Raw genomic sequence first — 16,914 nt, 5'->3', positions numbered from 1 at the left:
GTGCCACAGCTGCCACTCTCCTTTAGTGGTACGACGATCATATTAGCCAAAATATCAGGGGTTTTCAACCCTGTATATTTAACATAATGAGAAGTATCATATTCAGTCAGTCTCACTGGCATTGACAGTGGGTTGTTGATCCAGTATTTTTCCACTGAGACTAATTCCAGATACGCTGGTATCGGCATAAATGTTAGCAGATACTGTAAATAACAAGAAACACAACAAAACACGTTTTAGGTCATTTAGAAACGGTGCCACCATTAGTTTGTCCATCACAGAGCTCAATACACATCTACCTCCAAGAGGTCAAGGCCCAGTTACGTGTTGGTTAATCTTGTATGACAAAGAGATTTTCCAAACAGACGGGTTAAAGCATAATAATACAATTTATTCCGAACAATCAATGTTGCATAAGTAAAAATAAAAGAGTTTACAGATATCTGGATCCAGTCTACGTGTCCCTGACAACATACAGTGCATGGGTCAGTTCGTGAAGTCTGAACCCCGAGCTATCCCTGATCCAGCCTATTCATGGTTTACACAATATTAATATTCATGAGCTTATGGCACGTGATGTTTCTGCTGCATGTCTTCTTCGTTATCTCCTTCTGACTCCTTCCTCTTCTTGACCTTGCAAAAGAAAACAGCACCTGCCACCTCCCTTTTCCTCACAATCACTCTATTCATAACAAATCCAACAGTCAGGTTATTGTAAGCATTCTTGTACATAATAAATCCAACAGACCCTCTTTTGAACTTAACTAAGTTCACCTACAGATAATGTTACATACAGATATATTTATTATAAGCATAGATAATGTTACGTACAGATATATTTATTATAAGCATAGATAATGTTACGTACAGATGTATTAATTATAAGCATCATCATGTTACGTACAGATGTATTAATTATAAGCATCATCACACAACCTCTTCAGGATCAACATCTTCACTATCCCCCACCATTTCCAGGAGACCCTGTCTCTCCGCTTGGAACATGGCCATCTGATAAGACGGCGGTGCATCCGGATGCTTTCGTTGCACAGCAGAAATAATCACACGCTCAGTGAGGTGGCGAATACATGGAATACAGCAACAACCGCATAATACTAAGCATGCACACACAGCAAGGATTGAGGAGAATAGAGATACCACCATGCAATTCTTTAAAAAAAACACTCACCAATGTTTGTTTATGTTATATAAAAAAATATAAATATATCAATGTTTTAAACTCTCAAATATCAATATTGGTCTTAGCCTCAAAAATCCAGTGTCCAAGATTCATATTATAAATGTTTTGCTTACATGGTCATCAGAAAATGTACACAAATACAGCAACACATCAAACTAAACGTTGTCACAGGTCACTCAGACACACATTCAAGTTATTCCATGTTTAAACAGGTTAGTTGTTCATTGTCTTGTTGTCCAAATTACTGTAAAAAATATTTTGTTATGCTGCACAATTAATCGAAATTTTATCGAAATTGCAATATGGCCTACTGCAATCTTCAAATCGCAGTATGAGGAGAAAATCGCAATATTTGTTAAAGACGAAATGTCTGTCAAAAAACCTTTTTCAATTAAATATTGTGGTGCTGCAGAGATGTCCTTTCCTACACATCGTATTGTACAGACTTAAGAAAACGTCTTTGTTTGGTACAGATCCCCACAAAGATCACACCATAATCATTTGAATATGTTTTTCAATGAAAATGAGAATAATGATGTAAAAATGATCATTCTCTCTAATATCCAAATCATATCGCAATTGCAATCTCAGTCAAAATAATCGCAATTAAATCGTTTTTCAAAATAGTCCAGCTCTATATTTTGTTTGACTCATTTTCATGTCAACCAAACTTCATTAGTGTATCTTCAACTTTCTTTTTTTTTTTTTTAAGTAGGCAACAATGGCCCTTTCACAAGCCAACATTTAGTCAGTTTTTATCGCACTCTGGTGCGGTTTGTTTGGGCGGTTGTGAACGCAGTAATCATACACTGGTGCGGATCAAAACAACTGGACCGAGACCGCTTGCGAGAGGTGATTCTGCACCGTTTCCAAGCGAAACAAAACGCAGGCTGCCTGCGCGGGCATTTGTTGAGATAGACACAGGTAAACAACTGGTTAACATGAGCGGGAGAGGACTGACCTGGACTTGTGCAGAAGTCGATGTCTTCTTCACATCTGGGTCAAAGAGAACTTACAGAATAAATTCCACAAAAAAAGTGACGTTTATAAAGTCATTCGAGATAAACTAGAGGAGAAGCTCCTTCGTACACGCCCCTCAGCAAATCATTTTTTTATTTGGTCCCCTTTAATTTGTGCACTGTGAAACCAAACCAGACTAAATAGAAAACTAACCAATAGTATCAATTTAACTCTGATCCGAACTAACCAAATGGACTATGGCTTGTGAACGCGCCCTAAAAAAACAAAACATACCACATACTACAATTCAGTAGAAACATACAGAAGAGAATAATCTTTTTCTTGTTAATGGATGATTGTTAATACTACAGATAAGTATTGTATCTGACCCATCTCTTCCTCATACATCACTCTCACCTTTTCTTCTTTCGCTCTGCAGGTGGTGTCTTTGGTGCAGCTGCTGAGCGATCCTTTCTACCGGACTCTGGAGGGTTTCCAGGTGCTGCTGGAGAAAGAGTGGCTCTCCTTCGGCCACAAGTTCAGCCAGCGGAGCAACCTGAGTCCCAGCAGCCAGGGCGGCGGCTTTACACCCATCTTCCTGCAGTTCCTGGACTGTGTGCACCAGGTGAGGTTTACCTTCACTTACCACAGTATCTCCGTACAGTCCAGCATATCTGACTTGGGGCGACCTGGTAGCTCACCTGGTCGAGTGGGTGTCCCATATACTAAAGGCTGAGTCCTTGCTGCCCAGGTTTCGAATCCAACTGCTGCATGTCTTTGATGACATATCACTATCACTGACAAATTAAGTAAAAATCCCCCAAAAATAATCTTTAAATAAATAAAAACAATAGAAAAAGCATTTTCTGCTACGTGACTTCTCTCCACTCCCCATGATCCCCCTAACTCAACACCATTCATACCGTCTTCATGAGCTCATCACATTCCTCAGAAGCGAGAGGGCGAAGAAGGCGAGAAATTCAGATGTCGTTATCTATACATTTGGTTTAGTTTTTCACTTTGCATTCCCAACTCTGGATGTGTAATTTCCACACTGTATTGCAACAGGGAGTGTGTGCAGGGAGGCTGCTGCCCAGATGGTCCGTGAACCCAGTGATCAGCACTGAGCTGTCTGCGCTCGCGTGTTTCAGCATCCCTTCACATTTCAGTGCGTGTTTAGAGCTGCATGGGGGAAATTGCGGTTGTGGGGATTGAGAGTCTCTAAGAAGGTTTGGGTGTGCTTCAGGATTTCGGGGGGGGCAGGGGGGGGGAGTGGAGTTAATAACGAAGCTCATACAGCTGAGGTCCAGAGAGCTGTGTCCTCTCTGAGAGGCTAACTTTAGAGAATGTCTTGGGGGTGTTTTTAGTTTCTCCTGGGGTCAGGCAGGCCCACTCCCATACACTTACATCAACACATAGTTTCTGCATTTGTCCTGGCAGCTAAGACAGTTTGGCGGGGGTCCTGGGGTCTGGAGAGCTGTAAACGGGGGGGGAGAGGGGATTCGGACAAGAGCTGAAAATAGAAGTGCCTCATCTCCAAAACAGCTGTTGTTTTTGCCAATAGACCCAGGTGGCCTCAAATATTCAACGCTTCTCCCTCACTGGCCACCTCACACAACTGGATGGGAACAATGGAGCAGCAGTCCTGCCGGCTCGGTCTGGATAGTGTCTGGCGGTGATGATATCACTGACCTTTGCCCCCACGCGGACAGGAGACATTCTTTCCTGTTTTAATCGGTCATTTATGCACCGGAGGGATGTGAAGCCACAACAAGAGGACGTGATCCAGCTGTCACACACACACTCTGACCTTCCCTCTCTGTCTCCTAATCTAATCTTTATTCATCTTTTCATGCCTTTGCAGATTTTGGAGCAGCATCCTCTGGAGTTTGAGTTTAATCAGTATTATCTGAAGTTCCTGGCCTATCATCACGTCTCTAACCGCTTCAAGAACTTCCTGTTGGACTCCGACTATGAGCGCTTGGAACATGGTTAGTGTCATTTACAATTTAAACCGGGGGGGGGGTTTCGTATTATCACTTTTTATACTGAGGAAATGCTTTATTACAATTGGCCGTATGTTACTTTCATATAACCAGGCACGTTTTAACAAAGATTAATGTATCAAAGTTAGTACTGTACTTTACCGTAAAATGTCCATGTGTAGAATAAGTTCCCAAAACAAAATGCAACAACTGCTTGTTGCACCATGACGAGAAAAGCATTGTCACAAACTACTTCATGTTGAAAGTTAATAGGAAAATACACCAAAATATTGTCTTACTTATATTTAATTTAAAGGTACAGTGTGTAGGATTTGGCAGCATCTAGTGGTGTGGTTGCAGATTGCAACCAACTGAGTACCCCTCTGCTCACTCCTCCCTTTCCAAGACTGCGGTAACACGAGCTGCTGAGTTTAAAACCGTAGTAACGCCGTCTGCCTCGCTCAGAGGTCATCCTTACCATAGCAAAACTACTTTAGGAGCAACGGAAGTCAGACGGCGGCTGGCGGTACCACGGTTTTGCACTCTGCAGCTCACGTTACCACAGTTTGTGTGTCGGAGAACCACGGTGGCCTTCAGGTAACAAAACTAAAACTACTGCGTTAAAACACATAATGTGGTTTAGCTTAAAATGACTTGAAACAAAACAAAAACGCAAGACATGACTGCGTTTCACACGGGACACAAACACCGGTCTCCTGGGGGAAAGTCTGGTGTTTGTTGGACCCGTACACCTCCCCTCCCGCTCGCCGGTAGTGGTCATTCTCACTTGTTATACCCGTTAATAGTTAATAACATTTTTATTCAACGTATTTACATTCAAGGTCGCTCGATATACTACGTCACCCGCTCTGCGCATCGCTCGTTGTACTACGTCACTCGCTGCAGCTGTCCGCAAAAGACAAACATACGCAACAAAATACGTTTCCTTTCAAACGCAATTTAGTTGTATGGGAACGTAATTTTTAGGAGACAGGGCTGGTAGAAACATGACGGAGCAACATAGCGGACTCCGTGAAGAGGACCCGCTCCATATGTAGATATAAACGACTCATTCTAAACTAACGAAAACACAATTCTTAGTTTCAGGTGATTATACACTAATGAAAACATAGTTATGAATATTATATTCCATTTCTGCAAATAGATCCCCCGAAATGTTACACACTGTTCCTTTAAATTAATTATGAGGTGGGATGTCGTGGGTTATTACGTGTGTGCTTGAAGATGATATGTGTGTGTAGATCTCCGTTGATGAACGTAGCCAGCCAAAAACCTTCTCTCATATCCTGTTATATAACACATAAACCCCTTTTGTTGAATTACAACTTTTATTAACAGAGTGTTGTATCAGTCAAAACAATCTGTGAGATTAAGTGGCCCATGTGCTCAGCAGCTTCTCCTCTGTGTGTTTCACAGGCACGCTGTTTGACGATAAAGGTGATAAACAGGCCCGGAGAGGCATCTGTATCTGGGAGAGCATGAACAGGATGCACCGGAGGAGTCCCATCTTCTTCAACTATCTGTACAGCCCCTCAGAGAGCGACGTGAGTGTTTCTGTCTGCCTTTCTGTCCCTCCTGTCACAGAGCTCCCCGTACATCCGACAGCTACAGCTGATTCATGCAGCTCCCACACTGAGGAGCGATGGTGTGGTTGAACTCTCTTGTGCTGTCATATCTATATTAAAAACTAGAAATCAACTCTTATTATTTATACAGTTATTTCACACTGTTTTTTTGTTACACATTGTGGACTTTTTGATTATCCTCAACAATAAATCACACTCCATATATTTGATCTTTTTCCTCAGTATTTTACATGATGGACACGATAAGATTGCATCCGATTCTCATTTCAACTTTTCTGTTTTGTAGGTGATCCTGAAGCCTTCGATCATTATCCCCAGCCTGATTAAATGGGACTACTTCACGGATGAGACTCTCTCCACGGGGCCGTGTTACGACTGGAGGATGATGGTGGCGAGGTCGGACAGCTCAGAGGAGGTGCACACCCTCTCCAACAGTAAGAGGAGGATTGTGTGGCCGTGTTACAGCAGCGTGAGCCGCGCCCAGCCTGACGCCATCACCAAGCTCCTCACTGTAAGAGTTGTTAATTGAAAGATATAAATTTTATCCCGTTTGTTCTAATATCATATGTCAACATGTGTTGTCTCTCTTGGCTGTTGTTGCAGGACGTTGGGAAGCTGGAGGGTGAGCTGAACCAGGCCTCGGAGAGATGGCAGACAACTCTGGAGAGAGTCCGAATCAGCATTCAGGAAGACCTCGCACAAGAAGGAAATGTGCGTGTTAGAAGAATAACGATGACAGATGTTGTATTAAAAAATAACAGGAAGGACAAATCTCAGTTGTTAAATTGTGTAAAACTATTCTATTCCCACTCGTGTGTTTGCAGCTCCGTAAACAGTCCATGGTGTCCATCTCGGGCCTCATTCCCACGTCCAGCATTCAGGCTTTCCAGCGGCGCTCCATGCTGCACCTGCCAGACAGCGGGCTGGTCGAAGACCGCAGCACCGCCACGGCCAATGGGATCAACCGCCGCGCCGCAACACTTTACAACCAGTTCACCCCCAAGAGCGAGGAGAACAGGTGGGTCGTGAACTTCCTGAGTCCCGGAACAAATAAGAAGTCCACATTTGATTCCCTTAAAACTGCTGCCGAGGGGCCAGTCCAGTTTGGGAAGACGTGTCAGTGCTGTGGTATGTGTGTGTGTGTGTGTGTGCGTGTGCGTGTGCGTGTGTGTGCGCGTGCGCGTGCGTGTGTGTGAGGACTGTCTGTACTCTGTTAAACTCATCGTGTGTAATTCTACAATTATCAGGAGGTTAAAGTACAATCTCTTGGTTCTAATATCTGGTTAGTTTCCTGAGTTGGACAAATAAATATTAATATTTACTCTCTGTAAATAATTTATAAGCTCTTCACGTTTCAAAAATGTTTTGACCGACGAAGGTTTTAACAGATGAAGAGAGTTTATCAGAAACACTTGACAGTCGATAAGTATTTCGTCATATTATCTATAAATCATATAATCCTCTAAATTATTCCAATTTCCTGTTAAATACTTCATGTTTCTAATCATGTTAACTCTCCTGCGTGATAACTTCAATATTTTGCTTTATATTTGTCTTAAAGAGTAAAAACTCGTCATGTCCGTGTTGAAGCTTCTTTTTGATCATTTAAACACGGTATTTTAGATGTTAATCATTCCACAGCTTTGTTGAAATAAATTCAAATATGACAGTTGAAATCTCTATAAGAGACATTGAAAGAAGATATGTAGGACATTCTGATCTGTCAGAGTAATACAAATATCCACTTCTGACCTCTTTCCACAACGGGTACATAATGTACAAACGGTACTGGAGTTGTTCTCGTACATATGGAGAAACACGACGTTCAGACGTTGTCTCTGTCCAGTATGTCCTTCTGGGATAAACTCCATCTAACTTTGATCATGAACAGGAAAAACGAGTCAAATAAAAATGATTAGGAATAATGTTTAAGTGGACTGTGCTTAAAGTTTCCTAAATGCGAGATTTGCGAGTGCTGACAGAGCTAACAGGGCTAAGTGTTAACCTAGAGTAGTGCAGAGCAGCGGCCGTGAGCTAGCCAGTGGGGCACGAACATGCACAAAATGGCACACACGGCCGGCCCGGCTATATCAACAAAGCACGGAGAAGCTCAACACACACAGAGGGAGAGCAACTTCATTCTCTGCTCAGGTAGACATTACTCCTCTATATAGTTGTTTGATGCTATATCAATGCTCTGAATATCGAATAGAGCACCTTTAAAGGGATAGTTCAGATTTTTTGAAGTTGGGTTGTATGCGATACTTATCCATTAGTCAGTCTACAGTAGATGGCAGTCGGCACGCCCCCAGTTTGGAGAAGCAGGCAGGAGTACTGGCTGCTAAACATATTTCAGCCACCTAAAAGAAAGGTCCACCTTGAAAAATCAATAACAGCTTAAGGGTATGCTATGATTAGAATATTTTCACTGTTTCACCTTGCCGTCAGACGGCCCTCTCCAACGGGGAACTGAAGCTGTTATTCTCTCTTTAAAGCCACCAGGCTCCTTTGACAGAAACAGTCATTTTACCTCACAGAACACAGGAGTTGCTGGTCTACCGCTGCCTCGATGTGTTATTTTGTTTGTGTTATTGTGTGACTTTGGTCTTTTAAAGGGCTAGTTCGGATTCGCCAAATTGTTTTTGTCAAAGGAGTCTGGTGGCTTTGAAGAGAGCATAGATAACGACATCAGTTCCCCGCCTGAAAGGGCCGTCTGATGGCAAGGTGAAACAGTGAATATGTTCTAAATATAGCATACACTTAAAATTATAGTGATTTTTTTAGGTGGCTAAAATATGTTTTGCTGCCGGCCCCGTCCACAGCAGTACATTGCTTTGCACCATTTTTAAGTGTAGCAAAAGGTACAGAGACATATCATCCAGTCTAAATGCACTTGGATGTCACTGTGTGTTATTCCTCAGGTCGTACGAGGGGATCCTGTATAAACGTGGAGCGCTGCTGAAAGGCTGGAAGCCTCGCTGGTTCGTATTGGACATTACGAAACACCAGGTGAGCTAAGCTGCACCACATTCATGTTTAAGAAACCCTCATCTCAGTGACGGGCTGCATGTTAACGTTCACATCTTCACAGATGAGGTACTACGACACCGGGGAGGACACAAACTGCAGAGGCCACATCGATCTGGCGGAGGTGGAGTCTGTAATAATCACCGCGCCCACTATAGGAGCTCCCAAACACATCAGTGAAAAGGCTTTCTTTGACGTGAGTACATGTTCACCCAAATGTCCGCTGGATGCAGCCGTGACCCGTCTCTGTTGCACAACGATATGGAAAACATGTCTTTATGAACGTGGCGACTGATATTTGTGGCTGTAAGTTACTAGAACAGTAAAACTAAAATTCTTTCAAAATGGAAGATTTAAAGGCCCTGACACACTAAGCCATCAGCCGGCTGTCGGACAGTTGGGGGCTGTTGGTGAGCGTCTGTCAGCCTTGTTTTTGCGGTGTGTCCCGCACCGTCAGCTCTAGGCTGCCCGTGTTGGAGTTTTTTTGGTCGATTCAGCATGTTGAATCGGCATCGGAGCTCGTCGGTGAGAGAAATCACTCTGATTGGCTGTTTAGCTTAAACAAATCAGTGCACGAGAAGAGAAACGGAAGTGAGGAAAGCAAGCCAACGAATAAAGTCGAGAGGAAAAACACAGAAGGCTCTTCTCATTTTTCATCTTCATCTCATCTGATCATTCCAATTCACGTATATTTTCACAACGACAGGAATGAAGCTAAGTGGTGAGTGACAGTGGTGTGAAAACGGTCGGCAAACGCTGCTTTGTTTCATGTACGTATCATAACAACGGCTCGTATATCCGCTGTCATTGGTCTTCCGGTTTCCCTTTTTGAATGACAAATACCTACGACCGTGGTGTGGAGAGTTATTTCCTCTCGCGCAGGCGCAGGACGTACGTGGTAGTTGGCCGTTGGCTGTAGTCTTTGCGGTGTGTTCAAGTGCAGCTTTTTTGGCCAAGACACAGGCGACATGAGGCATCGTGCGGTCGGCCAACCGTACATCCAAGTCTGTTCTGTCCCTTTTGTTCCACATTTAACCCTTGTTGTCTGACACCTCTGTAGCTGAAGACCAGCAAGCGAGTCTACAACTTCTGCGCTTCCGACGCGCCCAGCGCTCAGCTGTGGATGGACAAGATCCAGAACTGCATCTCCGATGCCTGAGCAGTGAACCTCAGAGCCTGAGCGCTGACGTCAACATCACGACCACGAAGAGGCGGCATCAGGAGGCTGAGAACAGAGACATGACCACCGCTCGACGCAGCTTTCAGATGTCTTTAATTGGGGGACCACAGTGAACAAAGTGCCTGGTAGTGGAGGATGAACACTGATCATCCACCTCTCTGCCTGCTGTTACTCAGCAGCTGGTCGGGCCGTCGTCCATCAAACACATTCGTCTCTGCTGTCAGCTCCCTCCTCCGCGCCTCCGACAGGGATCAAGTGAAGATAAGCTGATGTTTTAGTGGACTGCACTACCAAGGAAATGCTATCCTACTTAAGCTGTAAATAGATCAAAGCAATATCACTGGCCATTCAAACTGTGGGTTCAATTTTAGACTTAAAAAATGTAGAAAATAGCCTATAAAATAATTTCTATCGGATATTTTACTACGAGGAAAAAGGTTATTGCTGCTTAAAGAAACGTATGAACCGCCAAAAACTCAGAGATTTTAATGCACAACATGAAAAAGCAATTTGTTTGCACTTAGTTCTTAAGTATGCACTCCTTATCAAATATAGATTTTGTAACAGATGCAAACCGCGAGGCTAAAGGCATTACTTTACAATGTACATACGTTTCCTCAAGACAGTTTAAATGAAAAGAATTTGCACAGTGAGTTCAAAAAGAGTTTCCTGACATTTTTCTATTTAAATACGTGATGTTTTTCTCTATTTTGTTTAATGTTTCATTGACTTCTGGATAACACGTGTCTCATGTAATGTAAATTATTATTTTTTATTAAAAGTGTAACGGTGTAAGTGTGGTGGCTTCATGTGTTCCTGTAAATACCTGTGTGACATTTCATTTTATATACTGTATGATGTACTGAACATAAGTATACTTTTCTAACCTTAATTCTAATGTGACCAACAAGTCTTCTTTTTTTTTTTTTTTAATGTGTCGTTACTGGTGCAAAAACCTGAGTGGCCTGTTCCCCGTTTGTGATGAAACCTTGTTCTGAAAATGAAATTGAGATTGTTTTGGGTTTGTTGTTGTTCAGATTGTCCAGGCAGGCTCTGTGTCTTTAAGGGCTTTTAAAAAGTAATTGAATATATCATGTAGGACGTTGTGGTTTTCAGAGATCCTCGTCTTGTCTGTTCTGTTTGTGCAACCGATACAGTTTCATTAAAAAAGAAGAAAAAAAATGCCAATAAAACTACTCCAAGATGTCAGAGGCTTTTTTTGTTTCTGTATATTTGTACCATGTTTTGTGGTGACACTAATTTTTTGGAAATAAACCAAACATACTTGAAACCACCCGTTGCTTGTGTTCTTGTTTAAGTGAGTGAATATCAAAGCGTTCGCTCATTTATTGTGTAAAAGTAGGAATACCACAATGTGAAAATACTCTGTTACAAGTTAAAGTCCTGCATTTAAAGTTTTATTGAAGTGGAAGAACAAGTATTATCAACAAAATGTTTTCAAGTGTGAAAAGTAAAAGTACTTAATAATAGAGTGGCTCCTAAAATAATAATGTTGTATGTATTATATTATTACTGATGCGTTAAAGGACCAAAGTTAAAGGAGTGGCTTTGCGTGTTTTAGCTCATTTATTATAAATCAACTGTAGCAGTACTTTACATCACAACTAATGCCTTTGTGTACAATGTGGGGTCATCATTTAACATGTAAACACTGGATTTTAATGTAGCTTTTCGACGTGAGGCTATTGGTGGGAGCCTTTTGTATTTAAGTTCAATAAAGCTGTGTCCAAATTCAGGGGCTGCATCCTCCGAAGGATGTAGCCTACAAAGGCAGATCCTCCGGAGGACCTGAAGGCCAGACTACCAATGAGAAATTATCAAGCCTTCAGCTCAGTCACCTAAACTAATGTTGCATTCAGGTGCTCCTCATTAAAGGCAGGGTCGGTGATTTTGAGAAACTAGCAAGACTACTCTAGATTTTAAAAATGATCTAACCTAAAAACCCAGCCCAGTGTTGCCAACTGTTCTCCAATGAAGGTAGCAGCACTAACTCCAAAAGTCCCTTAATCTAGAGAGGAAGTCGCCAAGTCTGCAACACTGACAGTCCGTCCCTTCAGGCCTCCCTCCAAAGCCACTCCCCCAAAATTATCATAATGAATATGAACAACAAACATGGCTATTGTTAGTACTCACAACTGTCGAGCTAGCAGCTTGTGGAGAAGACTCCGGTGACACGCAATGAGTGCACGGACAGAGTGCAGGCAGGTAAACAGACAGGTAGCCCGTCCAATCATTTTATTTGGGCCGTATTAAATGATTGGACGGGTTTATTACAGTCTTGCGACAGCCACAGATGCCAGATTTACTTCTTTTTTTTGTCAGGGCATTTGATTTATTGATTGCTGTCAGGATGTAATGAGAATTTCAATCAATATAAAAAAAAAATTCTAAAATTTTTTACCAACCCTACCTTTAACTTGTGAAGTAAAAAACATTTATTAACAAGCAGTTTCCCTCAAATGGCCAAGAAGGTGTTGTTTGTGAACCCTCACTTGTTATCTAAAGTTTTGCGTCCCGTCACAATCCGTAGCAGCAGTAATGTTCTATCATTGTATGTGAAATAGTTTGAATTCATTTATTCAGCCTCTCTAAATTCAAACAAGTTGTGGACCTTAAATAAAAACATTTGAGTACCCCTGACCGAGAGCATCTATAATGTTGGACCAATGTTTTAACTGTGCTGTTGACACATCTGGTGTGGTCCCCATCTGGGCTAGCCCACAGGGGACCCACATGGGATTAGTGTTGCACTGCCCACTGTAAACCCACACCTACCCACAGTGGGCCTGCACAGACATGTTTCTAGATGGATTATGAATCCATCCTTTAGTTGTTAACACGTTGCAATTGATTACCAGCAAATTTGAAGCAGACATTCCTGTTCCTTCAGGGTAAATTGTAATAAAGTTAGGGATTCCTAAGCGTTTCACATAGCGCCATCATGATGTCCAATATTTTGCCTCACAGAGCTGCCAGCATCACAATGGGTCATAGGATACAGGAAGAAAACTTGTGTAATTGTCACGTTTCCTGGCCTCTTATGAACGCCTTGTCTTTATGAAACATTTTCTCTCAATGAAAGGTAATCAGACACGGCTGAAACTCATGTTTTTTTTTTGTCCAAAGCCAACAACAGGGCCTGGAGACGATGATGACGGGTTTCTCACTTGCCAGCAATGAATAAGAGCCCCAGCTCAGGCGCTGTGGCGCCTGGTTGGCGGCTCTGAACGGGACTCCTGTGGTCCAAAGAGAGTTTGTCTCTGAGAGGAAGCTGAAGGCCAGAAGAAGAGCAGAGGGAGTTGTTTTTTTTGAGATCATGGGTGTTTTGTCCCTCAGTACAATCTCCCAGCTGGCCTGTACTGTCTGGCAGCAGGTGCAGAGCTGCAGCAGGCCAACATCTGGGCAGAGCCTCTGGCAGGCCTCTCCATATTTAGCCTCTTGCTTTGGGCACGGAGATTAGGCCCTCAGCCCACGAACAGAGGGAGCAGCGGAAGTTATCCAGCAGGATTGTGTGGAGTGGAATGACAGGAATCGCTTCCTCCGATGCCAGAAATACTCGACAGACATTTTATTGAAATATTGATTGCACATAGCTGCGTTCCTCTAACTGGATCATACCAGACTCATGCTAAGTATTTGCATATAAACTGCCTCCATGAGTGATTTATTCGCTAAAGATTAAGTCAAAAACTGATGAAAGCATCTAGAACAGCAGCGATTTTTTTAAATGCAGTGCTGTGCAATTGTGATGTTGTGTAACTTATGGCTAAATGTTTCCTGAGTTCAGTGTGGTTAGTAGCGTGCTGCTCTCGTATATAAAGGCAAATAAAAAGCGGTCTATAAATTAAAGATTGCACGATGCGCTTCATGTCACAGCTGCAGTAAATGCCTCTTGTCCGAGAAAACAGCTTGAAAAATAAGCTGATTGGCCTTTCCGCGGTCCCCAAAAATACCCCAGTGACAGATGATACTAATTTATTTTATTGGGCCTCTAAATCCTGTTATCCCTGCAGCCCTGTGGTTGCAATGAATGTGGACTATGTAGCAGTTTCCTGGGTGCCTCTGCAATTCGAGAGCTGATTCAATGCTGCTGTGCTGGGGGGCCCCTCTGTGGCCCCTCAGCGGGCACCTGCTCCAAAATCCATCGGCAAACAACTCCAAACGCTGATCTCATTGGCTCGCCACACATCATTGAGTCCCACCCTAGAAATCAGGATGATGTCAGCTGCCTGCAGCACATGGGGGTCTAGCTGGGAGACGATCAAATGCACCAATCAACTGAGCTCCAGATGATCTTATCCGGGCTCCGCCCGCTCATCCGTGAGCAGAAAAGCACAATTACACATTTGATTTATAGCATTAAGGGATAGTAGTGTGGTTTCTAAAGTTTGTTTCCTTGGCCCACTTTCAAGTATTTGCCTGAGGCCCTGATGTTTTTCACTTGCCAGTGTAAAGTGACCCAGCAGAGAACCCAGAGTCCGTTCAACCATGTGAAACGCTCGGGGGCTGTGAGGTCATCTATCCCAGAAAACAGGAATCTGCCAGACATTTTTTCACGAGCAGACAATCCCCCCTAAAAAATGTTCCTGTTTCAAATCAGTTGCGATGAGGATATGTTGGACGGGAGTCAGATGAATTGGTTATGGGCGTTAGGGTACTTTTCAGACACATGGGGCGAGGGTGAGACAGCTAGAGACGTCCTCATTGTTGGAATGTCGAGGGGCTTGTGCAATTTAGCCACGGAGATTACAAACTCCCAATTCCGAGAATAGTCTAGCAAAAAACAAAAGGCGCCACATTTTTCTCAGATTCTGGGATATAAATATCTCTTATAGAAGAAATGTGAACAGCAAATCTATTTATCATAAACCAGATTAACAAGTAAAGCTGCAGTGGGTAGAAAAATGACTATTTCTCTCCTCAAATGTTTTCAGAATCATCTTGTAGTGTACTGTTTAGCTGTAAAATGAGAAAGTTTGTGACCCGGCAACCATGTAGAGATCAGTTGAGGAAATAACAAGCACCGCCCACCAGCCGGAGCACACTTTCTCATCTGAGGTGAGAAATAGGCATTACAGTAACAGAATATTGATTCATATTTGATCAGCGCTGCCTAATTTGACTGTTTGATCAGAGTTCCGAGTGATTGACAGCTGCCTCCGTTGAATGAACAGCCAATAGGAACGCTCTCTCTCTGAAATGACCTGAGATTGGCCAAAATCTCCCGTCACGGGCTAGATTTTTGAAAGCCTAATAGATAATAATATATATATATATATATATATAATAATAGAGCCATTTGGAGGTGCAGAAGTCTGAATTACAATATGATGAAAGATTATTATGGAATTTTTGCCCAATGATGCCAAAAACATTCTGCCTAATGCAGGTTTAACAATCCTGTAATCTATCATCATTAGCTGTTTATTCTAATCTTTTTGAATATTTCTGTTTTTTTCATGTTAAAGAATATTAACAAAGATGTCCATAAAAGGAAGAAGCTGTGTGGATTACATCTCTTATTCTGGATTCTGGTAAAAAATATTCATTCCTAGTCACAGTATTAGCTCAGAGATTCAATCTGTCTCTATATCTGATGTTATCAGTGACACACCGGTATAAAGAGATGGTGCATGGTGCTGACTGTTAGATACGTGTATGAATGCAGGTTCTTATCTCATCTCCTGCTCTGACAACTCTGAACCCAACATGAACCGTCTCTTTCCTTTCAACAAATTAAGGCTTTACGCCAGAGAGTAAAGACGCTCATTGTGCGGACTGCCAGACACGAGCAAAACAAGCACCCACTGCTGATAGTTTCACCCAGTTTCAGTGTTCCTGTAACGTAGACGACAAAGGTGAGGTGTACCTGTGAGAACAGTGGTCCTTTGTTGCACAAACTGATTTGTTTTGACACAGACGCAGCAAAACGGAGCCCTCGCATGCTGCAGGTCACGTGCATCCAGTGTGATTCATCTTGTTTTGACATAACTGGAACAATGAAGTCATATTGAACAACACATACAGACCTGTCACACAAACAGGAAGGTAACTAGGGAGGCACCGATCCTACTTTTTCTCTCCCGATATTGAATCTGATACCAGGACTCAATTTGCCAAAGCCGAGTACCAATCTGATACCAGCTCTGTGTGGAAGTTATTGGGAAGGCCAGGGATCGCTGTGGCACTAAAAACTGTGACTGAATGAATGTAGCTGACAGCAGAAACACTGAATTTTATAATGACACTGACAAAGAGACTGTATTTAATGTGGATCGGACATGTTGTGGATTCTCATCTGGCAAATCAGTTCATTGCATCCCTACAGGCGGTGGTACTGTGGAGGTAAAATACAAGTTTTAGGTACTTATACTTTACTTGAGTATTTCCATTTTATGCTACTTTATACTTTTACTCCTCTACATCTCAGTGGCAAATATTGTACTTTTTACTCCACTACATTTATTTTAAAGCTTTAGTTACTTTGCAGATTCAGATTTTATGATGTAATGTTATAGATTCAAATAAAACTTTATTGATGCCCAGGGGGAAATTCACAAACTACCCAGCATATTAGATCCATCTTTACCAGCTGCAACATTAAAGTGATGAACACATGAATGCATCACTAATTATAATCTAATAATATAATATATATATATCATTCTGAAATGGGCCGCTCTGCATCATTAGTACTTTTACTTTTAGCACTTAAAGTATATTTTGATGCTGAAACTGGTACTTTTACTTAAGTACGATTTTGAATGCAGGTGACAGAGTATTTTTAAACTGTGGTATTGCTACTTTAACTAAAGTAAAAGATCTGAATACTTCTTCCACTACTGCCTACAGGTGACTGCAATGCTTTTTGAAAAACATAAAATGATCAACTTTTCTGACTTAAAAGATAAGGCTGACGATATTTAATATTTC

The 16,914-nt window shown here is 42.2% G+C and overlaps 1 protein-coding gene across 1 annotated transcript in view; it reads left to right on the top strand.

Moving 5' to 3' along the window:
• The window catches only part of sbf2 (SET binding factor 2), a 109,740-nt gene extending 98,486 nt beyond the window's left edge, over positions 1-11,254 (top strand). Inside the window, 9 exon segments of the mRNA XM_074617080.1 lie at positions 2,601-2,786; positions 4,026-4,152; positions 5,584-5,711; positions 6,040-6,264; positions 6,357-6,464; positions 6,578-6,771; positions 8,675-8,762; positions 8,845-8,976; positions 9,841-11,254. Of these exon segments, the coding sequence (XP_074473181.1) occupies positions 2,601-2,786; positions 4,026-4,152; positions 5,584-5,711; positions 6,040-6,264; positions 6,357-6,464; positions 6,578-6,771; positions 8,675-8,762; positions 8,845-8,976; positions 9,841-9,939 (1,287 nt within the window). The 3' untranslated portion in view covers positions 9,940-11,254.
• The last annotated feature ends 5,660 nt before the right edge of the window (positions 11,255-16,914 follow it).

The sequence above is a fragment of the Sebastes fasciatus genome, chromosome 2 (assembly GCF_043250625.1).
Source record: "Sebastes fasciatus isolate fSebFas1 chromosome 2, fSebFas1.pri, whole genome shotgun sequence".
NCBI lineage: Eukaryota > Metazoa > Chordata > Actinopteri > Perciformes > Sebastidae > Sebastes > Sebastes fasciatus.
This window is presented reverse-complemented; position numbering and strand designations above follow the sequence as displayed.